At 40.2% G+C, this 24,909-nt stretch overlaps 1 protein-coding gene across 3 annotated transcripts in view; it reads right to left on the bottom strand.

Annotated features, from left to right (window-relative positions):
* The window catches only part of Pcsk5 (proprotein convertase subtilisin/kexin type 5), a 448,718-nt gene that overhangs the window by 18,326 nt on the left and 405,483 nt on the right, over positions 1-24,909 (bottom strand). For all 3 annotated transcript variants that reach the window (XM_015492940.2, XM_048806923.1, XM_048806924.1), the window contains 5 exons: positions 14,286-14,503; positions 12,653-12,889; positions 10,702-10,932; positions 8,011-8,185; positions 2,274-2,491 (listed from right to left, as the gene is read on the bottom strand). In XM_015492940.2, coding sequence (XP_015348426.1) covers positions 2,274-2,491; positions 8,011-8,185; positions 10,702-10,932; positions 12,653-12,889; positions 14,286-14,503 — 1,079 coding nt within the window. The remainder of the gene's footprint in view (positions 1-2,273; positions 2,492-8,010; positions 8,186-10,701; positions 10,933-12,652; positions 12,890-14,285; positions 14,504-24,909) is intronic.

The following is a 24,909-nucleotide window of genomic DNA, read 5'->3' as shown; positions in this document are numbered from 1 at the left end:
GCAGGCCCGCCTACCTTGCAGGAGTGATTGGAAGCTCTGCCCCTCCGCGGGCCACTGGGCCTTTTCTGTCGGTGGTCACAGTTCCGCCTACCTGGCAGGCGCGGGGGGTGGGGGGCGGCTCTGCCCCTCAGCAGGCTGCTGGGCCTGCTCTGTGGGTGGTCACAGTTCCCTCTACCTTGCCAGCGCAGGGGGAGGGGGCGGCTCTCACATATATTCCTTTGATCATGCAACCAATATTTATTGAACACTTACTATGTGCCAGGCACTATTGGGTGGTCCACTGATAAAGCGTATATTATTTTAGATTTGAGGCACCATTAGCTAGCCATCTCATTGGGAGCTGACGAAGCAATGGAAGTGGAAGAAAGGAAAAAGGGAATGAAGGATAAGATCATGCACAGTAGCAAGAATGGTTTTCTGGAGTGGAATCAAATTGGATCACAATTCCATAAAGCTTTGCTGCTAACCTATACACATTGTACATCAAAAAACAAGTTGTGCAATTCATCCATTCTTACTAGCACTTTTAAAATTATAAATAGCACCACTTTATTTTTCTAAATGTACCATGTAAACAAAATAATATTCATTTCCTCTTGACCATTGGCTTCCCTACTCCATTTATTAAATTATTAGCTTTGCTTTTAGATCTTCCAAGTTCCTGAGCAAGAACATTTTCTCTTCATTCTCACCTATTTCAATAGTCTAATCTTTTTTTAAAAAAAAATCTAAGACAAAATTCCTTATCTTCTTCATAGCTCTAACAAAGTATGATGGTATAAATATTAAAAAATTGGTGCTTAGGGACTGGGAATGTGGGTCAGTGGTAGAGCACTCACCTAGCATGTATGAGGCCCTGGGTTTGATCTTCAGCACCACATAAAAATAAATAAAATAAAGGTATTGTGTCCAACCAACTACAACTAAAAAATAAATGTTAAAAATAAAGAAAGGCTGGGGCTATAGCTCAGTGGTAGAGCGCCCACCTAGCACACACGTGTGAGGCACTGAGTTTGATCCTCAGCACCACACAAAGATAAATAAAGATATTGTGTCCAACTACAACTAAAAAAATATTTTTTAAAAAATCGGTGCTTAAATATAATATCAGCAGTGCTACTCAAAGTGTAGAGATTGGGAACTTTATTTTTCATGGTTCAAAATGAAGTACAGAAATTGAGAGTAGACCTTTAGAAACTGTCAGCAATATGACAACTTAATTTTATGATTGTATAATCTAACAATAATTTAAGCATGGCCTTGTTGATTGTGTGTTTCTTTTACATCAATTGAGTATTATTATATTAAAAATATCCATCTGTGAAGAATGTGAGAAATGATATTAAAAAATTGAATGACTGGGCTGGAGTCATAGCTCAGTGATAGAGCACTTGCCTTGCATATGTGGGGCACTGCGTTTGATCCTCAGCACCCTATAGAAATAAATAAATAAAGGTATTGTGTCCATCTACAATTTATATATATATATATATATATATATATATATATATATATATATATTTAAATAAAAAGAGAATGATTCACTGTGATCATCTTGTTATGGCAGGATATGGAGTAAATGGGCAAATGTGAATTTCAGAATGAGCACTCAGGCACTAGTGTTCAGGATGCCTTGGGAGCAAGGAAAGGTCAGCGTGACTTGTTGGCTACTTCAAAGGTCTGATAACAAATGTTAAAAATGGAAAATGAGGACAATGAACATGGAGAAGGAGAATAATATTAAGAGGAATATTTAGGAGATGGGACAACAGCTCTTGGGGTGGAACTGTTGGAGATAGGCAGGAAGCAAGGGAAAAAGAAGAGTCAAGGATAACTTCAAGGTGTTACCCTGGGCAATGGGAGAACTGGCACTGATTTTAAGAATCTGTGCAACAAACAAGTAGGTATCTGGAAAATAGGAATGGGGCTTGGGAGAGTTTGAGGCAGATGTCTTAGGGAGTTCTTAGAGTGAAGAAAATATTGAACTTCCCTAGGCAAATGCAACAGGTGGAGAAGGAAGATGGACGAGGTGACAACACTCCTAGAGGAGACCATACCTGTATCTGGGCCTTAAAGAATGAGGAATCTGAAGGCGCAGCAAGACGTCACCGGAAGATGCAGAGGCTGACTGAACAGAGAAGGCTGATGCCTGGGCACCAGGTTGGGAAACAGAGGAACTGCCAAAGGTGGGGAGGAGGGAGACAGGGACAAAACAGAAAGGGAACCTTTCCACTTTCCCTCTTGCATGTGCAAAAACACAGATCCACTCTCACCTTTGCATTTTTTGCAAGTCGGATGACATCTCTCACAGGTCCAGGTGTTTTCTTCTGCATAGTAATGCTCTGGGCAGGTGCGATAACACTCTCCCTTGGAGGCGAGCAGAAAAAAGTAGGTATCGCAAGACAGGCAGTCTGTGGGCTGTGGACCCCGGCATGCCTTGCAGCTCTTGTGGCACCTCTTACACTGGCCAGTGGAGATTTCTGCATAATATCTGAAAGCAAGGGGAGCGAAGATGGAATACAGCCGTCCCTGGGTATCTGCAGGGGGTTAGTTCCAGGACCCACCACAGATACTAAAACACATTGAAGGCTCAAGTCCTTTCTATAAAACAGGGTAGCATTTGGATATAACCTACAAATATCCTCCTTTATACTTTAAGTCATCTCTAAATTACTTACAGTACCTAATGCAGTGTGAATGTTAAATAAATAGTTGTCATGCTACATAATTTGGGGAATAATGACAAGAAAAAAGGTCTGTACACTATTGGTACAGATGCAATTCTTTTAAAAAGTATTTTCCATCTTTGATTCCATGTGGAACCTGCAGATGTGAAGGACTGATTGTACTAATCTTTGCTCCTAAATTAGGTGTGGTGAAAAAACACAATGAGTCATACAGGATTCATTTACAAGCTGGGTGACTTTAGTCTCTTTACTTTACTCATTAAATTCATTTCTATGATACTAGCAAATTTAATGATTCTCAGTTTTCTTATCTGTAAAGTGGGCATTATAATCCGTTGCTTGCTAGCTGTGAAGATTATACTGGATAACACCTAGGGAAAGATGAGCTACTTCTGTCTTTTTCTTCTATTCACTGCTCCAGATTCAACCTTTAAGCTGTGTTGAATGGGATTGGGGAATGGAAGACATTTTTACATGGACCTCTGAGTAGTTCTTCTTAACTTAAAAAGCATCTTGAAATAGAAAGTGACATGTAGTGAAATTAACCTTTACCAAATAGATGTAACCTCCTTTGAAAAGACTTTTGGAGATTAATTTTTTTTCCTATATTTTTATTGGTGCATTAAATTGCACATAATGGTATGCTTTGTTGTTATATATTTGTACCACTGCACACAGTATAACAATATAATTTGGATAATATCATTTATTCCCCATTATTTCCCCTTTTCCTCTCCCTGGTCCCTTTCTTCTACTCTACTGATCACTCTTTGATTTTCATGAGATCCCTGCCCCTCCTTTTCTTTTCTTTTTTCCTCTCTAGCTTCCAAACGAGATGATGATGATGATGATGATGATGATGATGATGATTATTTTGGTACTGGGGATTGAATCCAGGGGCCCTTAACCTCTGAGCTACATCCCCAGTCTTTTTATTTTTTAGTTTCATTAAACTGCTTAGGGCTTTGCTAAGTTGCTGAGGCTGGCCTCAAATCCTTGGTCCTCTTGCCTCAGCCTTTTGAGTCACTGAGATTACAGGTATGTGCCACCTTTCCAGGCTGAAGATTAAAATTTTAAACTTATTTTTATTGGTACATTATAATGATATAATAATAATGGGATCCATTGTGATATATTCTTACATGAACATGGCATAGTTTATTTTGCTTCATTCTCTGTATCTGCATCTCCTCTTTTCCTCCCTTCCTCCTGCCTCAACCCCCTTTCCACTAGTGGTCTCTCTTCAATTTTCACAAGGTTTCTTTCTTTCCTTTTTTCTCTCTAGCTTCCACATATGAGAGAATGCATGTGATCCTTGAGTTTTAGAGTCTGGCTTTTTACTCTTAGCCTGATTTTCTCCAGTTTCATCCATTTTCCTGCAAATGATAATATTTTGTTCTTCTTTATGGTAATAAAATACAATTGTGTATATTTAGCATATTTTCCTTTTCCATTCACCCACTGATGGACATCTAGGCTGGTTCCATAATTTGGCTATTGTGAATTGCACTGCTATTAACATTGCTATGCATGTATCACTGTAGCATGGGCAAGTCATTTAAATTCTTGAGCCTTGGTTTCCTAATCTGTAAAATGGAGAAATTAAGGAAAGGCTAGGGATGTAGTTCATTGGTAGTACATTTGCCTAGCATGCATGATGCCCTAGGTTTGATCCCCAACTCTGCAAAAATAAAACAAAACAACAACAAAAACAAAACTGAATAGACTAATACCAACCACATGAGACCATTGTGAAATCAAATCATAATGTAAAGATACATTGTGAGTGGAAATGCTTAGTAAACTCTCTTCTCATCATTTATAGAGATGAGAAGCATCAAGAGGAACCATGGTGAGGGAAGACTGATCAATTCTAAATATGTTTTAAAATTTATCAAAGAGTTATGCTAAAAGAAAGGCAGTGGGGAGTTTTATGGATCATATTGAAAGAAGACTCCAACATCACTGCTTAAGATGAAGACTTATCTTAAATACTCATCTTAAGCAGTGGTTTAAGATGAGGGGATTGTGAAATCTCTTGATCCTCAGAGCCTTGGGGAGGATCTTATGCATAAACACAGACAGAAACATGAAAGTTAGAGAACCCTCTGTGAGGCTAAACATCAGAATCATTATTGTATTGAGACACAGAGAATCATATACCTGCCTTTCCAAGACAAAGAGATTTAACACACAAGGCTCATATCATGATGCAGAACACTGATTTTACAAAAGGAATGCTACTTCATCAATATTCCAGTTTTTTTCTCTGCTTCCTGGCTACCATGAACTAAGGAACTTTCCATCCTATGCCCTTCCACCTTAATGTTCTGCCTCATTGCAGGTCCAGAGAAACAGAGTCCGTAGACCATGGACTGAATCACTTGAAACCCTGTCAATACCAGCAGACATGCAGAAAGCTCTCAGATCTAGACCTATGCTGAATATGTGGGTGGAAAACAGGAAGAGAAGCATATCAAGAGAAAGTGGACAGAAGACAGTTGGCAGGAGGTAGAGAGAAAGTGGCTAAATCTAAGAGCCTGACCTGCAGAACCACTATTCCTGCACCAGTAGCTTTGCAACTACCAGCAGAGTCAGAAAGAGAAATTTGAGCCCTAGTCCAGGAGAAATAAAGATCAGAGCATTGGGGGAAATTTCCTACTCTGAGCTTGCACATGTAAGTTCCTGGGCAGAATCTCTCTCATAGGAAAAGGAATAGGTCAAAAAATTAAAAGACCAAAAAAAAGACTTTCTCCAATAGGAAACATTAAGGACAATCCTGCCAAGTTCTTTGAAGTTCCTGAAATGCGGTAGCTAAGACCTGAGTGAAATAAACTACTGGTTCTGTCACTGATGTAGGGCCAGGGGGCTCATGTAGAAGCCTTACTGTATTTAATTTGATAAAATGTGGTGTGGAAAGGGTTTGAAACCAAGTATGTCTCCTGAGAAGATCAGTTTTTATTTTTATGGCTGTGTTTCTCTTTTTTTCCTTTTCAATCTAAACTACCAGTTAACACTCATCATGGTTGTAGGCTGTGCTGAATGTGCACATCAGGGGAAACCTTTCCTGTCACCAATTAGTGTTTGAAGCTTCTCCTGCTGGGGAAGTCGGCTGTGAGATGCATTCTGGTTCTCCTGATCATGGATTTAGGGTTGAACTCTTTCTTGCTTGGAGACACGCTCATTGCTCAGACTGTGGGGCAGTTGCTGTGGGTCACAGTGAAAGTCTCCCAACGAAGGAATTGTTGTGTTTCCCTAATTCCCACCATAGCTGCCCCCAAACAGTAAGCACTCAGGCTTGTCTTTCTGGTAGGAAGTTAGTCTACCAATGTTGATTCATGAAGGAACCTAATGCTCCTTCACATAACTTTGCCTTTGGAGTATATTTATTGCAAGTTATGTTTCCTAAGATATGAGCTTATCATGGGAGTGGTGTCTGAGTAAAAAATAATTTTTGTTCTTAAAAAATTTTTCTCCAATTCTTCCACATTAAAGAGGTCCACAGAAACCTATGCTTCTCCTCCTCTCCCTTGGGTAACTTCATACATGGTGGAACCATTTTCTTAATCCCATGGTCTGCATTCTCTTTAGATCACAGGATCACACCCCTCTTTCAGTGTGCATGTACTTAAGAGTAACGAAAAACTGCATATGAGAAAGATGGAGATTCTTGACATGGGATCCAGATCTTTATACATCCTTCTTAGGGTAAAGTGGAAGGGTGAAACAGGTAGGCTCACCCCCACTCTTGTCTGGTAAGGTCCTTTCTTCACTGACCCACACAGCTGGTGTTTTTCAAGAGCTTCTAATGTTTATAATTCTGCATGGAATGTTGTAGTAGTATAAGAGTAGGAGTTCCCCCGGACCCCCCAGGAGCTTATAATTTTCTTGGAAAGACATACAGGAATAAGAATAAGGTCTTAAAGAACAAAATTTGTCTTAACTCACATTATTCAAACAAATAATGTGCTCTAATTGAATATGTATTTAATAAATGAGTGAGTGAAGGAAGAAGATACATAGAAATGTAAGGTGGTATATAGCACTATAACAGATGAAATAAGTAGAGATTGTAGAGATTGCTATGACTGAAAAGAATAGATGTGCCAATTTGGGTGAAAGACTTTAGGGAAAGTCCAAGGATAGAGCCCTTCAATCAGGGTCTGGAAATTCTCAGTGTCCTAGGTTCTTCCTTGGGAAGCAGTGAGCAACATGTCTATAATCAACCTTTCTCTTTACTGGGATGCCTGTGTGTGTGTGTGTGTGTGTGTAATCCAGCTACACTCTTCCAATTATGCTTGTTACCAGACCTTCTGATAAACACACTCTTTATCTCTGAAATGCTTCCAGAAGGATACATCAGATGTATCTAGGATGCGTATGATAACTAATTCTGTATTTGTGGATTTATGGGAGGTTTGACAGATTGCAGAATTAATGGGGTATAAATGTAGATGTTAACGGAAATTGTTTCTTTTGTAAAATCAATGATTTATTTGCATAGCTTAGATCCTGCATATTAAGCTTGAATCAGAACAAGTCCTAAAACTGAAGAAAAAGAACATCCATTAACAGTCTTGGGCTTCTCTGAGGAAGGGAGGTGTTGTTGCCTCTGCCTTGGCAGTGCTGATACCTTGTGGCTATCAGCAAGGCTGCGCATTGGGTAAGATCGATAGCTTACATGAGTCTGATTTGACCATCAGACCCTTTGTATTCTCTCACTGGGTCACTCTGTGTCTCCTGTTTCTCTTCTATTCATGTGAGTGGGCTCACCTTTGCTCCTTACTAGTAGTGAGAATTAAATCTGACTTCATTTGTGTTCAGAGTCTTTGTTTCCACATGTGCAAAATGGTTTTGTATCTGGAGTGATTGAAGAGTTAGCTGAAGAAATGGGTTGTTATGGTTTGGATATGAGGTGCTCCCCTAAACTCCTGTATTAGTGCAGGAATGTTTGGAGGTGAAGTAAATGGGTTCTGAGAGCTGTACCTATTTGAAGGGACTGGGTAGAAACTGTAGGCAGGTGAGGTGTGGCTGGAGGAGATGGGTCACTGGGAGCATGACCAAGGGTTCATCTTCTTGCAGCCCCTTCTCTTCTCTCTCTCTGCTTCCTGGCTGCCATGAATTGAGCAACCTTCCTCCTCCACACTTTTCTGCCATGATGCTTTGCCTCACCTTGGGCCCAGAGCAGTGGACTCAGCCCACCATGGACTGACCTACCAAAACCTTGAGCCCAAAATACAGTTTTCCTTTTCTAAGTTTCCTTTGTCAGGCATTTTGGTTACAGCAACAAAAAGCAGATGAACACACGTGGTGAGCATCTTACCCCTCTCTGCATTGGAGCAGGCACTCATTTTCCAGCTGGAACCAACCCGGTCGGCAGGAGCGGCACTGTGTACTGTGACTCCCATCACAGGTCCTACAAGAGATGTGGCAGGGCGCGCACAGGTGGCTGTCCCTGGTGTAGTAGCCCTCTGGGCAGTCTTGCACACAGGTGGTGTCTGTCAAGGGAGGAGAAGAGTGTTTGGAATCAAGCCCGATTGTGGCTCCCACACCTCCTCTTGCCTGGAAAGAGGGAGAGGAAGTGCAAGGGGAAAAAGACAGTGCCCCTGTGGGCTGTGCTGGAGACACTTTGGAGTGAAGATGAATGTTCAAGAAATAGAATTGACCAAAAGGCTATAGGGGTTCAGAGAAATCAGAGGTCAGAGTGGTCTGTATTGGTAGAACAGAAACCACAGTTTTATGACTATAGATATGACAATGGTTCATTGTCCAGCTGGTATATACTGTCACCAAGAGGAAGCCCAAATCCCCTAAAGAAGATATTTGTACTATATCCTATTGCTGCAGTAATAAATTACCACCTATTTGATGTCTGAAAACAACACAAATGTATTATCTTACTGTTATGGAGGCCAGTAATCTGAACTGCATCCTCAAGGCTGAGTTCCTTTTAGAGGTTCTAGAGTAGAAATAGCTTCCTGGCTTTTCCACCTTCCAGAGAGTTCCTGTAGTCCTGGGCTCCTGGGCTTCTCCTCCATCTTTCCCCACTACTCCACTACTCCAGCATTTCCCCCCACTACTCCTCTGCTTCTGTCATTAACTGCCTTTTACTAGGAACTCTGATCCTCCTGCATTTCTCTACTAGCCTTTGTGATTATATTGGGCCTGTCTGGGGAACACAGGAGAATCTCCCCATGCTAAGAGCCTTCATTAAATCTCAGCTACAAAGTTCCTTTTACCTTGGAAGACAATCTATTTAGAGGATCTGGGGATTAGGATTGCCATCTTCAGGGGCAGCATCAGGCAATCTGCCCCATCCTCCAAATAACCATGTAGTTTACAATAGCCTGACCCTGGTGGTGTGTGGAGTGGGGTGGGATGGGCGAGTGTGAGAAGGCCAGGCCTGGGCAACTCCTGTCCTCAGCTGTTGGGGACATCTCTTTTGTTATGCACCAGTACTGCAGGCTCAATTCTTGCTTAATCTGTATCCCCAGTTAAAGGAAAGATCACTGTCTGTGAAGGTATCTAACAGACTCATCAGTGGCACTGCAGATTAGAGGTAATTAGAAAAGAAAGTCAAAATGGTTGATTATATGGGAGATCTGGTTGGATGAGATATTTCCATGAAGAAGCAACGGCTGGGGAAGAAATTTACTGAGCTTTGTATAACGGGAACTAAGATGAATGGGTTGAAAAGACTGCTGACTTCAGTGTGTTCTGTGGTCAGGTGGTCAGGATTGGTATTGAGCATAGATGTGCCTGTGTCTTAGTAGGAGAACACTGCCCTGGAAGGTGATATCTCAGCAAGAAGTGGAAAAACTTGCTATCTATGTGAACTTTGAGTACCTCACTTCTCAGGTGTACTCTACTGACTGGGAAGACAAGTCCAACACTTTCTAGTCTTCTCTTTGTCTTTCTCTTTGTCTCTTTCTTCTCTCCATTCCAACTCCTTCTTTAAGTGTAGCTCCTCCGGGCTTGTATTTAGTCTAATCATGGCATCCAGGAAACCTGAGAACACAGTCTCATACCAGCAATCACCTTCAGAGCTGATCTGGAGGCAGCCCACCTGGGATTGCACCACACATTGTTCAGGATTTATTAATGGATGATAAATCAAGGGGGAAATTTTGATGAGGATTTGAATGTCTACATGTTCTTAATGCATTCTCTCCACAGACTACTTATTAATTACAAGGGAATCAATAGTTATGCAGTAGAGAAAATAAACGTCTAGACAGATGGTCAGTGTTAATTAACATCACCGATGAGGGGCAAGTGGGTATCATATGTATCTGGATATGATTCTCAGATGGCAGGACATCACCTCTTCTGACTGAGAAAGAATCCTCTCAGTCTAATCATGGGGAAACTGCACACCAACTCAAGAGGAGGAATAGGAGCTGTATTTTTCTGGAATATCAATATTATAAAATACAAAGACAGTCTGTGGAAGAATTCCAGAGTAAAGGAAGATAAGGCGACTTGGAAGCAAAATGCAATGCCTGATTGTGGAACAAGTTCTGTTATAAAGGGGTGTTGGAAAAAATTTAATGGAAATAGTAAAGTACTGTATAAATGTAAAATTATTAGAATTGGCAACTGTCCTGTGATTAGATAAGAAAGTATCTATAAGCTTAGGAAATATGAAAAACTGTCCTTGTAGGACAGGGGCCACAATGTAGGTAACTTACCCTCCAAATGGTTCAGAAAAAGTGTGTATAGATAATATATCCCTACACACACACACACACACACACACACACACGGAGGAGAGAAAATAATAAAGCAAAGGGGGAAAATATTTGCAGTAGGTGAACTGGGTAAAAGACATATGTATGATGTTCTTTGTACTATTCTCATTCTTGTATCTTTTCTGTAGGTTTGAAAATTTCCCAAACAAAAGTTAAAAAAAAAATTAAAAAGAAGCCAATGTCCACTGGGCACCCAGCATGGTGCCAGGTAGTTTCCCAGAGGGAGAGAAAAAGGCCTCTTGGAGTGGAGGGAAGTCACTCACTGAGAAGAAGGTTGTCCCCCCTGCAGGTGTGACACTGGTCCTCTGCGGGTCCTGTACAGTGGAAGCATTTATTGTGACAGGGCTTGCACCTGTGCGCTGTCTCATCCCAGTACTCGATGGGGGCACATTCCTTGTGAGCCACACAGGCCCCATGGCTGTTCAACCTCAGGCCTTCCTGGCAGCTTATGCAGACGCTGTAAGACGAGCAGGTGTGGCAGGACTCGTGGCAATCTGTGGGCATGTGGGGAAGCAGATACTAAGAGAAAGCCAGTGTACTCCTCTAGGGAATAGATTCCTTTCTTCTAGAGACTTCTAGGGTTTTGTGCCTAAAGTATAGGGTCATGAATTGGGAATAGACTTTAGGCTCTGGGGTGGAGCATTCTTGTTGCAAAATGAGAGGAAAAAAATAAAGGCTTTCTCTGTAATATCCAGAGAGCTCCTTCCTGCAGTGGCCAACGCAGAAATATCAGTAAGGTTTACATGATTATCCCAACTACAGCCAAATAATGGCAAGCAATCCTGAACAGTGTGGTCACACACTGGCATGTGGCCTTTCCAACCATCATACCCTCTACTGCTCACCTCTCACAGTACATTTAGTTTACCACTTATATGGCTATTGTTGGGATAAAATTATAATTACCCACTGACAAAAAAAGGCCTCTGTCATATCCTTTCCTTAATCTACAGTGCCCATGAGAGGGCCTGTCATATAACGGGCACTCAGTAAATATTTGTGAGCCAAACAAAATGAGAACAATTCACTCTCACTTCCAGGTTTTAGGAGCTGTCATTCCCTCTGCCTAGAATTTTCTTTTCTTAGACATATGCATATGTATTCATATGCATATGACATATATGTTCCCTCTATCTCTCAGTGATATTTCATAGGTCAGTTTCTTTCAAGTTTCAATTCCAGCTTGCCCATCTTCCTATCCCCCTTCCCTATCTTATTATTATTATTTCTTTTGCTTGAATTATCTTCCTTAGTGTCTGTCTTCCCAATAGAATGTTAGCTCCCTGAGGACAGGGATTCTATCTGTATTGTTTTCCAGGCCCAGAAGAGTGCCAGCACAAAGCAATCTCTGACAAGTACTTCCTAGGTGAATAGATCTGTGTTATTATCACTGTTATTATTATCACCTCCTTTCATCTGTACCAGGAAATTGTAGCTGGAGATGCTGAGTCACTCGACTGGGAAAGGATAGGCTCAGGAGCTGAATGGTGGCTCTTAACAAGAGCTCTTGCTTATTCTGTCCCAGTGCCTCACGAAAGGTGTGGGCAGTCATCCTGGGACTTTGGGAAACACTTCTCTCCCTTGAGAATTTCTCTAGCACTGGATACTTTATTTTTCTGTTCCCTGACAATTAATGAGGCAAATTACCCACGTTCCATTAAAATGTAAGGAGATACAAATAATAGCAGATCCTTTCTTGAACGTGTAGGAACTGGAGTGCTGAGTGGGAGATGGGACGGGGGTTTGGGTAAGAATGGAAGGAGGGGAGCAGCCAGAAGGCAAACCATGAAGAGAGGCAAAAGGCATGGAGAGAATTCTGCAACATGGTTTACTTATGCTATGAACTTCTATGATGGCTTAAAATTTTAAGGAAAATTTTCCATTTAGGGTGACTTTTGAAGGCTCCTCATCTCTATCGGAAATCTTCACATGAGAATCCTTTTTGATTGGCAGTTCATATCCACCATTAGGGTAAGGGTCTATGTAATTTGTAACTAATGAAGTTGACATGATCAAAACCTATGAATTACTCATTTTTAAAAATTTAATGAGAACAGATTCAAAAGAGGCTTTTTTGAATGGGAAGGTTAAGGGGGGGACTAAACTCTGGGATGGGGATTATGCAAACTCCAGAGCCTGTTTTGTCTGGGCAGAAACCATCTCTTTAGGATCCCTGGGATGCTGCGCTGGGCCATGCATCCTGGAAATCTTTACCTCTGCAATCCTTAGTCTTTTCTTCATAGTAAGTTCCTGATGGACACTCATTCAAACACAGTCCATTGTAGAGGACCGTAAAAATGTCAGCACAGAGCTCACAATCATCCTCCTTGGGGCCACTACACTCCAGACAATCTTCATGGCAGGGGATACACTGGTGCAAGTCCTGGTAGAAGTGCTGGGGGCAGGACTGTTGGCACATGTCCTTGTGCAGGAAGAAGCCAGGCATGCACTCTGGGGGAAGGAGGAGGGAGTAAATTATCCTCAGGGATTAGAGAAAGGAATTCACTGCTTTTGCAGTGGGCTAGCCCATTTCTCACCACTTTGGTTTATTTGATCTGAGTATACATTTGCCCCATCCCCACCCTGAAGAGTATATGCTCAGTGTCTAACAAGCCCTGCCTTGGGTGGGGGAGGCTGCACATGGTAGCCTGATTAGATAATCCTGGATTTATGTGTGGGAATGACCCTTTGAGATGCAAAAAAAAAAAAAACACAAAAAAACAGTGCTGTGGCAAACAGTGATGACTGGGACACTGGAGGTATTGTTTGGAAAATCCAGAAAACAATAACAGATATTTTAAATTGTATCAAAGCCTGGGGTTGTAGCTCAGTGATCTTGCCTAGCATGTATGAGGCCCTGGTTCAACCTCCAGAATGAAAAATAAATAAATAATAAATGGATAAAAATTGTACCAAGTATCTCACACTCTATTCAATACAGAAGGCAGTTTGGGGATTGTTGGATTAGTTAATTTTTCATTCATTAACAGAGTAGATCTGTGAGTAGCTGATTAATCAGTATGAAGAATGCATTGTGGGTTAATTTTATTTGTGTTCCTTTTCCTATTTGGGGAGGAAGACTAGAGAACACTTTAGGCCACACCAAGAGAATCCTCTGGATTGGGCCGCACCAGGCAAGTTGAGTCTGTGGTATTTTGGAGAGGAAATTGGATAATGTTTCTCAGGAGATAATACTACAGGAAAAAGAAAAAAAAAAAAAAAAACTGTTCATAGCCAGAGTGCTATTCTCAGTCTTCTTTCTTGTTTTTTTATAATAATTGTATTTCCCTAACTATCTCTGTACTTTGTTAATAATCAGTCTCTGGTAAGATTCTGCGCTAAAAGAGTAGGAACAGCCAAGCATGGTGGAGCATGCTTATAATCACAGTTAGGTGGGAGGCTGAGGCAGGAGGATCTCAAGTTTGAGACCAGCCTGGGCAACTTAATGAGATCCTGTCTCAAATAAAAATTAAAAAAGAGCTGGTGATGTAGCTTAGCTGTAGGGCTCCACAATCAAATCCCATTGCAACAACAGCAGCAACATCAACAACAGCAACAAAAACAGTGGGGTCTTTTAGTTCTTATCTATATTGCTAGCATGGGATAGTGCTTAGCACTGTGTACCCGTTATGTGTGAGTGTGAGAAATGCTGTTTGTCTTAATTTGCAGAATCCTCAATTTCCTCAACAATGGGTCTGGAAATAGATAAATGTTGGTAAAGGCAGAGAGACTGGTTCTCACAATTCTCTTTGACACCCCTCCCTGCCCCCAACTATCTACAGGTAGTGGCTCCGAGCCATGAGGGCTAATTGGGGCCATGCCCTGCCTTTGGGATGTAGCCAGGTACCTTTGCATGTTTTCTCATGGATGCACTCCTGACACATCTCTGGGCAGTGCTTGCACACTCCTTCCACAGCCACATGCCTCTCAGGACAGGCTTTCAGGCACACTCCCCGGTCCAGGACAAGGCCTCCTTCACAAGAATGACAGTGGGTGGCATTTCCCACACATGTTTGGCAAGGAGAGCTGCAGCGTTCACATATGCTGTCTTCTGCATAAAAGCCCCTGTGGAAGGGAGGAAGAGGGCAGCTAGCTGGAGAAGTTGACCAGCTACAGATGACTCACACTGGATAGCCAAGGATGTGGTCAAAAACAGAAGAGGCAGTCAGGTGTGGTGGCCACTCATGCCAGTAATCCCAGCAGCTTGGGAGGCTAAGGCAGGAGGATCTCAAGTTCAAAGCCAGACTCAGCAATTTAGCAAGGCCCTAAGCAACTTAACAAGACCTTGTCTCAAAATTAAAAAGGGCCAGAGATACAGCTCAGTGGTTAAACATCCCTGGGTTCAATCCCTGGTATATATAAACAAACAAACAAACAAATAAAATGAAGGAAGGAAGGAGGGGAGGGAGGAAGGAAGAAAAAAAATAATCCATAAGGAAATGTGAAAAGAAACCGTAGAAAAATCAAAGGAAAAGGATAGATCTGATCTTTATGAATTTGGTTTGTTAATGTACAATGGTTGTTTATACATAATTTAGTCATCTTCTGATTTCCTGCTTTATCCCGATTATCATTACTTTTTCTTTTTTCTTTCTTTTTTTTTGCCTAGAGACTTACTTTACAGTAGAAAATAACTTTATTCAATTTAACCTTCTTTTAAACATTTAATAAATTTTAAAAAATATTTTCAGAAAGCTCAATAAAGGTTAAAGCCCTATAAAATTGGAATCCCTTTTTCTTTTGACACTCTCAGCTGACCTCCGACGGTTTCTTTCAAAGGCATGCATAGAACACTCACACACGACACTAAATATATTTTCAGTACGTGTTATTGCAGTCTTTGTACAGCAGACTTCCTTCCAGGTGGCATCTGCATGTAGAGTGTCTCTGAATGACTCACCTAACACATTATCGAAATCACTCACTGGTGAGTGAACACGGCAAATATGAAACCCCAACCCTCTCAAATGGCTTTGGGAAAAAAGAGAAATATAGATAATGTTTCTTGGAAAGGAAAAGCTGGAACTTGTGGAAGAGGATGATAATAAACCAGCTGGGAGAAAACGGAACTATAGATACCAATTTCAACCATCTCCCATAATTATCCTGGGACTAGGTAGGGCTGTGATAGTGCTGGGGAATAATTTGCCTCAACTCAAAACTCCTCAGCTAGCCAGGCCAGGTGGTGCTCGCCTGTAATCCCAGTGACTTGGGAGGCCAAGGCAGGAGGATCAAGATTTCAAAGCCAGCCTCAGCAATTTAGTGAGGCATTTAGCAAGTCAGTGAGATCCTGTCTCTCAATAAAATACAAAAAAGGACCCTGGATGTGGCTCCATGGTTAAGCACTCCTAGGTTCAATCCCTAGTACCAAAAAACAAACAAACAAACAAACAAACAAACAAAACAACTCCTCAGCTTAGAGCAGCAATCTCTAAGTTGTCACTATATGCGGGGAGCAGGTCCAGGCGGGCAGGGCTCCCAGCTGCACCCTTGGCCATGTCTCCACATCCCTGCATTCTCCTGGGTACCACTGGGGCATGCTCTTCTCATAGCTAAGATAGAAGCACAAGAGGACAGGCACAATGTGAGCCTCTATTTCTCTTCTGCTAACAGCACAGGCCAAAGCAAGTCACATATACCAGGCCAAAGCCCTGGGCAGGGGAGTGAAGTCCATTCTGCCTCTAGTGGGAGTTAACTGCAAAGTTATAGGTATGGTGGTGGGGGGATGTACAAGAGGTGAAGAAATGCAGACAACAACACAATGCACCAGAGTCTTCTTTAATCCTGATGCCACGGAAGGACTCCCTCTTTTATGGCATTTTTACTTTTTTGGGGGGCGGGTACCAGGAATTGAACTCAGGGGCACTTAACCACTAAGCCACACCCCCAGCCCTTTTTTGCCTATTTAGACAGGGTCTCACTGAGTTGCTTAGGGCCTCGATAAATTGCTGAGGCTGGCTTTGAACTCACAATCCTTCTGCCTCCATCTCCTGAGCCACTGGGATTATAGGCCTGCACCACTGTACCTAGCACTTGATTTTTAAATTAATTAACTCAGATACATTGAATTGTTCTCAGTCACTTATTGTATTCATTCAGTAAACAAAATTGTATTCTGTGTGTTGGGAAGAAATAAGATGGGAATGAATGAAAGCCATATTAAATGTGATTTTAAGAAGAAAAATGAGAGAAGGAAGCAGGTAGAAGAAGAGGAACTCAATACTATCCAGAGGGAAGCTAAGATCAGGCTTCTTTACATATTAGTATTTTTAGCTTTTTTAAAAAAATATGATGGAAAACAATGACCAGCAAGTCATTGTTTAAGAGAGACCAAGTCTCTCTTAAAAATAAATTTAACAGCTGGGCATGGTGGCATACACTTGTAATCCCAGCTACTTGGGAGACTAAGGCAGAAGATTGCAAGTTTGAGGCCAATCTGGGCAACTTATCAAGATCCTGTCTCAAAAATTATAAAAACGGCTGGGGATATAGCTCAGGGGTAAAGCACCCCCAAGTCACCACCTCATAAAACAAAAACAAAAACAAAAACAAAACAATACATTTGACAACATGATAGATAGAAATGCATTATATGATCACTGAGAGTTTAGATTTGAAAAATTTGAAGTTCAAGAAATTTAATGCATTTTCAGATATCACAGCTTTTTCTTTCTTTCTTTTGGTATTGGGGATTGAACTCAGGGGTGCTTAACCACTGAACCATATTCCCTGCCCTTTTAAAAAAATATTTTTATTTAGAGACAGGGTCTTGCTGAGTTGCTTAGGACCTCACTAAATTGCTGAGGTTGGCTTTGAACTTGAGATCTTCTTGCCTCAGCCTCCAGATATCACATCTTTTACCTGAATGAACATTTGACATATTAATTGTTCCCATATGTACAGTAAGGAATTTGGGGTCACAGAAAGCACTAGACTTTCTCTGCAACTAATCTCAAGGAGTGTCATTGTTAGGTGATTCAATGTGGGATGGGCCACACCAGAAGTATGAACTGTGTATGCAGAACATGAAGGCTTTGGGCCATGTGATGTCAAACCAACTTCCAGGGAATTTTCAATACTAGTCCAGGCCAAGACCTCCAGGAAATGTAGTTGACTGTTTTCTTCTTCTCCTTCTCCTTCTCCTTCTCCTTCTTCTTCTTCTTCTTTTTAATGGTACTGGGGATTTAACCCAGAGGTGCTGTACCACAGAGCTATACCCCCAGCCCTTCAAAATTTTTTTTTTTTAAATTTTGAGACAGGGTTTTGGTAAGTTGTTGAGGCTGGCCTTAAATTTGTGATCCTCCTGCCTCAGCCTCCCAAGTTGCTGGAATTACAGGTGTGCACCACCATGCCTGATGAGTTGACTGTTTATAGAGGCAGGTTTTGCATCTGAGATTCAACCAACAGTGGATCATGTACTATATAGTTAGACTTACTATAAAACACACAGACGTTTTTCTTTGTCATTGTTTCCTACACAATGCAGTATAATAACTGTTTACATGGTGTTTGCATTGAGATTAGGTATTATCTGTAATCTAGAGATGATATGAATTATACTGGGGGATGTGAATAGGTTATATGCAAATAGGTCATTTTACATCAGGAACTTGAGCAACTGAAGACTTTGGTATCTGTGGGGGGTGGAACCAATCCTCTGCAGATACTGAAGAATACCTAGACATTAAAGAAGAGCAATTCTGATAAAGAAACCGAAGAGATACAGCATGAAGAAACCTTCCAACTCTTCTTATGAGATTCAGAGGATGTTGGATGAATGCTGAAATCAAAGACAAGGACTCAAGGAACAAGGGAAAAGAAATCTATTGAAGATCACTATTAAATGAAAAATAAGTGGGCTGGGTTTGTGGCTCAGTGGTAGAGCACTTGCCTAGCATATGTGAGGCACTGAATTCAATCCTCAGCACCATATTAAAAAAATAAATAAAAATAAAGGTATTGTGTCCATTAACAACTAAAAAAATTTTAAAAAGTGAATATTAAGAACTCTTGGGAATATCACAGGTTTTCTTTCTTTCTTTTTAAAATTTTATCTTTTAGAACAGTTGTAGATTCATAGCAAAGTTGAGAGGAAGTTACAGAGATTTGCACATGCTCTCTGCTCCACACATGCACAGCCTCCTCTATTATCAACATCCTCTACCAGGTACATGCGCATGATACTATTGGTCAATCTGCACTGACACTCAGTATCACCCAGGGTCCACAGTCTATGTCAAGGTTCACTCGTGGTGTTGTGCATTCTATGGACTTTGACAAATTATAACGAATATATCTATCACTATAGTATCACACAAAAATTTCAATGCCCTAAAAACTTTCTGTACTCTGCCGAGTCATCTCACCCTCCCCACCAACCTCTGAATACCCCTGTTCTCTTCTACTGTCCACAGTTTTGTCTGTTCAGAACGTTCCATAGTTGAAATCACACAGGAGGGAACATTTTCAGATTGGCTTCTTTCATTTCATGATGTGCATCTAGCTTTCCTCCTTGTCTTTTCATGGCTTTGTAGTTCATTTATTCCATTGTCTTGTGTTAAAAACAACTTAGGCCATTAGGCTGGGATGGCTTCGATGCCTTGGATACCACATAAGCAAACTGAAACTCAAGGTAAGCAGTAAAAGGAAACTTAAGTTTAGCCAATCAGAAACCACCAACTAACCTCCACTTTACCAATCTAACACAGTTTCTTTGTCTTGCTTCTGCAAACGTCCTATAAAAGTTTCCTCTCTTATCCCCCGCCCCCGGGGGGTATTAAACCACTTGCAGTTTGGTGCTAGTTCACAAATCACTGAATGCTCAAATAAATTTGTTAACATTTAAATGTGGCTCAGTTTTTCTTTTAACACTGAATGCCCATTAATTTATCCATTGATCTATGGCTATAGTTTAGATCTTAAATGTCTGTGAGGTATTGGGTTGTACTTTCAAAAGGGATTGTGGAACCCAGTTCTTCCTTTTCTTTCCTTTGCTTCTTGGTGATGAGCTCATTAATTTCTTTCCAACATGTACTCCTGCCATGATGAGTTCCTCACCACAGACACAAAACAATGGAGCCAACCAGTCATGAAGTAGATCCTCTAAGATTGTGGGCCAAAATAAAACCTTACTCTTTATAAGGTGGTTTTCTCAGGCATTTTGTTATAATGATGAAAAATTGATAATCACGGCTACTATAGGGCTCTTGTTTGCTTCCAAATTTTGGTGATTATGAATAAAGTTTCTATCATTATCTACGTGCAGGATTTTGTGTGGACATAAGCTTTTAAGAGGTATTTTTCAGAAACCACTTTGCTAAAAGCAGCCTTCTCTAGAGATCTCCCAGTTATCTGTTCTTTTGTCCTCTCTTGGCATTTACACAACATTTTGGTTAATATTTTATTTCACTTGGTGTTTGTTGGAGGTGGGGTATGGGTATTGAACACAGAGTGCTATACTGCAGAGCTACATTCCCATCCCTCTTAAAATTTTATTTTCAGATGGGGTCATGTTAAATTACCCAGGCTGGCCTCAAATTCACAATCTTCTTATCTCAGACAGATAGCTGGGATTACAGATATACAGTATAATTTCACTATTTTTTTATATTTATTTTTTAGGTGTAGATGGACACAACACAATGCCTTTATTTTTATGTGGTGCTGAGGATCGAACCCGGGTCCCGCCCGTGCTAGGCCAGCTCTCTACTGCTGAACCACAATCCCAGCCCCTATTTTTTTAATCTAAGAAGATACATGTTTCTTTTGATAAGGAATGGCCATAGGTATTAAATTGCTAAATTCAAAGTACTTCATGTTGAATGTTTTTGGCCCAGATAACTATAAGTCATGCACAAGTTCTGGAACTTCATCTGTATTTTGCAGATGCCCAAGACAGTGACTTCTAGCCCTTAAAGGACAACTGTTTTTCTCCTACTTGAGTTTTAAATCTCTATATTTTTATGAATTTGAATACACCTTAAGTTTTTTGTTGCCTTTTAAACAATCACAGTAACAGCACATGTTATGCCAGGTGCAGTGCTATAATCCCAGAGATTTGGAAGGTTAATGCAGGAGGATCACAATTTCCAGGCCAGCCTCAGCAACTTAGCAAGACCCTGTTTTAAAATTAAAAGGGCTGGGCATGTAGCTCAGGGAAGAACATCCTTGGGTTCAATTCCCAGCACCATAAAACAAAGCAACAACAACAATAACAAAAAACCCAAAAGATATTACTGCTCAAACTTTTTTCTTTCATGAACATCTACCATATTTGAAAAAGCAGTAACCACTAATGCTAATCTATAAACAATTCTGAACACGTGGGTGTTGTTTTATTGGATGCTATGTTCCTATTACGGGTCGTATTGCTGTTCTAAGATGGATCAAACCCAAAGGGTGATGTCGCAGAAATAGCAACAAATCCTCCCCAAACCAGCTGCATATTAGATGTTCCACAGACTCCGTCTCCCTGTTTTTCTACCAAAAACACCAAGATGGGGCCCCACAAGTAATCAAATCACTGTGCTCAAAACAGGAGGCATACACTTATGTTTCACAGTCTTCAAGCTTCCCAGAATTTTAGTAGCTTTTTCTACTGCTAAAATAATAATTAAAAAAATTAGATGCTGCTTATCTGCAGTGTCCCATTGCTTCATAAGAATGGCTCCACCTAGACTTGGAGAAAGAAATGTTGAGTGGTCAGCTATTTGGAGGAAATCAAAATACATCTCTTCCTTGTAATGCACGGTCAATTCCTGGAACATCTGAGGAATCCAGAACAGAGTCAGAAAAAGGTGGTCAATGATTAAATACAAAATAATAATTACAACTCTATCCATCCAACCATGGCAAAGGTAAATGAGGATACAATGGCTGACTTGGATAAATAGTCTTCTGACCTTCTATTGGGCATGCCATTCCTTTCCTCATCTCTAAAATGGGGGAAAATAATAGCACCTGAATGAGTCTTCTTGTGAGAACTGACAGAAGCATACATTTGAAGCTCCTAGCAGGGTGCCTACACATTACAAGCACTCAAACAAAACAAAAAGAGAAAAAAAATCTGTCTTTAAGTGATTTCTTTCCTCTGGGGCTCTCTTAATCCTTTGTGAACTAGTGCCTTGGAAAGTATAACATTGATTGAATTTTCCTTACTGATGGTAAACCTTTTGTAGGCTCCGATTTCCTTCAGTTAATCTTAACTTCCAATATCAAGATCAATATCAATTCTTGATAGAAAAATTGATTTTTATTAAGTTGCACATATACAATATGATATATTGATGTTCTATCAGTATCTATTCTTACACCTATTAGGTGATAAATATATATCTGTGCAGTTGAATTGAATATGTTTGACTTCTACACTAAACTGGATGCTTGTTGTGGGTAAGTACCACAACTTATATTTGTACTCTGTAGAATCTCTCTCAGGACTGCATACAAATAGGTCATTATAAAATAGATGTTGTTTTTATCTTCAAATTCTTTTAATTAGAGGGCAATGAAGTTTCTAATTCCTAATACAGACACTGTTGTTTTTACAAATTCCTTTCTTGAATCCCTCTCACTGTTCTTCCTGTTCATCAGTGTTCCAGGAAAAATCTTCAGCCAAAGCCATTTTTATACAGTAGTTCCCCCCCCACCATATTTATCCACAGCTTCACTTTTTGAGGTTCTAGTTATCCATAGTCAACCATGGTCTGAAAATATTAAATGGAAAGTTCCAGAAATAAACATTTCATAAATTTTAATTGTACCTCCTTCTGAGTAGCATGATGAAATTTTGTACCATCCTGCTCCATCTTACCAAGGATGTAAATCATCCTTCCATTCAGAGTATCCACACTGTATGCTACGCACCTGTTAGTCAGTGGTAGTTTTTGTCATCAGATTGACTATTGCAGTAACCCTTATGTAGTAGCCTATAAATGCCCTGTCATTTATCTTGCTTCAGCTCACTACATAAGTGTTGTTGTATCATCTTATGTCAACACAAGAAGAAGGGGGAGTGTAGATAGTGATACGTAACAATAGCCAAGTTATGAAGCCAGTTGAGTTGCCCATCAGTAGACAAAGGGATAAAGAAAATGTGGTGTATCTACACATGAAGTTTTACCCAGCCATAAAGAAAAATAAAATTGTGTCATTTTTCTGGTAAATGGATGGAACTGGAGAATATCATGATAAGTTAATAAACCAGACTCAGATAGGCAAGTGTTGAATGTTTTCTCTCATATGTGAAAGCTGGGGAGTCTTAAAAAATGGGATCTTATGATGATACACAATCAATCAGCAAATATATGAAAAAATGTTCAACATTTCTGGCAATTAGAAAAATGCAAATCAAAACTACTCTAAGATTTCATCTCACTCCAGATAGAATGGCAGCTGTTAAGAACACAAACAACAATAAGTGTTGGTGAGGATGTGGGGGAAAAGGCACATTCATGCACTGCTGACGGGACTGCAAATTGGTACAACCAATCTGGAAAGCAGTATGGATATTCCTTGGAAACTTGGAATGGAACCACCATTTGACCCAGCTATCCCACTCCTCGGTTTATACCCAAAGGACTTAAAAACAGCATATTACAGTGACGCAGCCACATCAATATTTAGAGCAGCACAATCCCCAATAGCTAGATTGTGGAACCAACCTTTAAGCCCTTCAGTAGATGAATGGATAAAGAAACTGTGGTATATAAGCACAATGGAATATTACTCAACATTAAAAGAGAATAAAATCATTGCATTTACAGGTTAATGGATGAAGTTGGAGAATATTATGCTAAGTGAAGTAAGCCAATCCCCAAAAAACCAAAGGCCGAATGTGTTCTCTGATATGTGGATGCTGATCCATAATGGGGATGTGGGGTGGGGGGAGCATGGGAGGAATGGAGAAACTTTAGATATGGCAAAAGGAAGGGAGGAGAAGAAAGGAGGAATGGGAGTAGGAAAGCTGGTGGGATGAGATGGACATCATTATCCTAAGTACATGTATGAAGACATGAATGGTGTGACTATACTTTGTCAACAGCCAGAGATATGAAAATTGTGCTCTATATGTGTACAATGAATTGAAATGTATTCTGCTGCCATATATAACAAATTAGAGTAAATAAATACATTTTAAAAATGGGATCTTATGAAAATAGAAAGTAGAATAGTACAGAAGAGAAAGGGGATCAAGAAGGAAGCAAGAGGGATGGCAAAGGGGAGGAACTGAGGAATGGAATTGACCAAATTACTCTATGTGCATGTAATGCATCACAATGAATTCCACTTTTATGTATAAGTATAATGCACTAATCAAAAAATAAAATACTAGAAGGAACACTAATAGAGTAAAGGAAGAGTATCAAGAGGACATAGGAGAGGAGAGAACAGAATAGTACTTGGGATTGAAATGGAGCAAATTATGTTATATGCACTTATGAATATATAATAATGAATCTTACAATTGTGTAAAACTATAATGTACTAACAAAAACACAAATAAATTTTTTAAAAAAGAATGAGTACAGTACAATAAGATTTGTCTTAGTGAATTTTTTATTGGTGCATAATAATAATAATAAGATTTATTGTGACATATTTATACATGCACATAACATAATTTGGTCAATTTCATTCCCTAGTACTTCCCATAATAAGATATTTTGAAAGGGAGAGAAACAGAGAAGGAGAGGCTATATCATCAGAACTTTTATTACAGTGTATTATTATAATTGTTCTATTTTATTATTAGTTATTGATGTTAATCTCTTACTGTGCCTAATTTATAAATTAAACTTAATCTAGGTATACATGTGTGTAGAAATTCGTAGGAAAAACAGTGCAGTTATATGTAGGGCTTAGTGCTAGCCACCGTGTCAGACATTAGGGAGTTTTGGAATGTATGCCTGGGGGTAAGGGGTGGGCAAGGACTACTTCCATTCTCTTTGCCAGAGATTGGTTCAGGAAAGTGTGAACGATGCTTTCTGACTAATGAGACTAGGAAGGGGAGTTTGAGGAAGTTTTCTTTCCTCTTTAAAAAGAGACAAACAAGGACGAACATCCTCTTTTCTGCCTTAGGTTGCATCTGGGTGGGTTGCTGATTTGGGGAGCTAAGGCAAACGAACTGAGCTCAGGAGAGTAGTAGGCCAGAGAGGACATGCTAAGAAAGACCTTTGGTATCTGATGATCTTTTGGGCCCCTGAAATAAGCTATACAGGATTTCCTAACTAGGCATGTGAGACAATAGGGCCTGTCCCTGTCTCAGTCATCTTGCTGAAAGTTTCCCGATGTACTTTCCACTTGTTACTCACTTCCCTTTTGGGTAAATCCTGGAAGTGGGACTCTTGTTCACAAGACTAAAGGAATTATCAACCAGGAGACTAAGGAAGCTATGGGAATTAACACAAAGTAACCAGGTATTAATATTTATTTAGTACTGTAATTCATAACTCACCTATTTTATTTTATTT

This window comes from Marmota marmota, unplaced genomic scaffold, assembly GCF_001458135.2.
Source record: "Marmota marmota marmota unplaced genomic scaffold, marMar, whole genome shotgun sequence".
NCBI classification, from domain to species: domain Eukaryota; kingdom Metazoa; phylum Chordata; class Mammalia; order Rodentia; family Sciuridae; genus Marmota; species Marmota marmota.
Note: the sequence above shows the minus strand (reverse complement) of the source record. Positions and strands in the feature narration are given on the sequence as shown.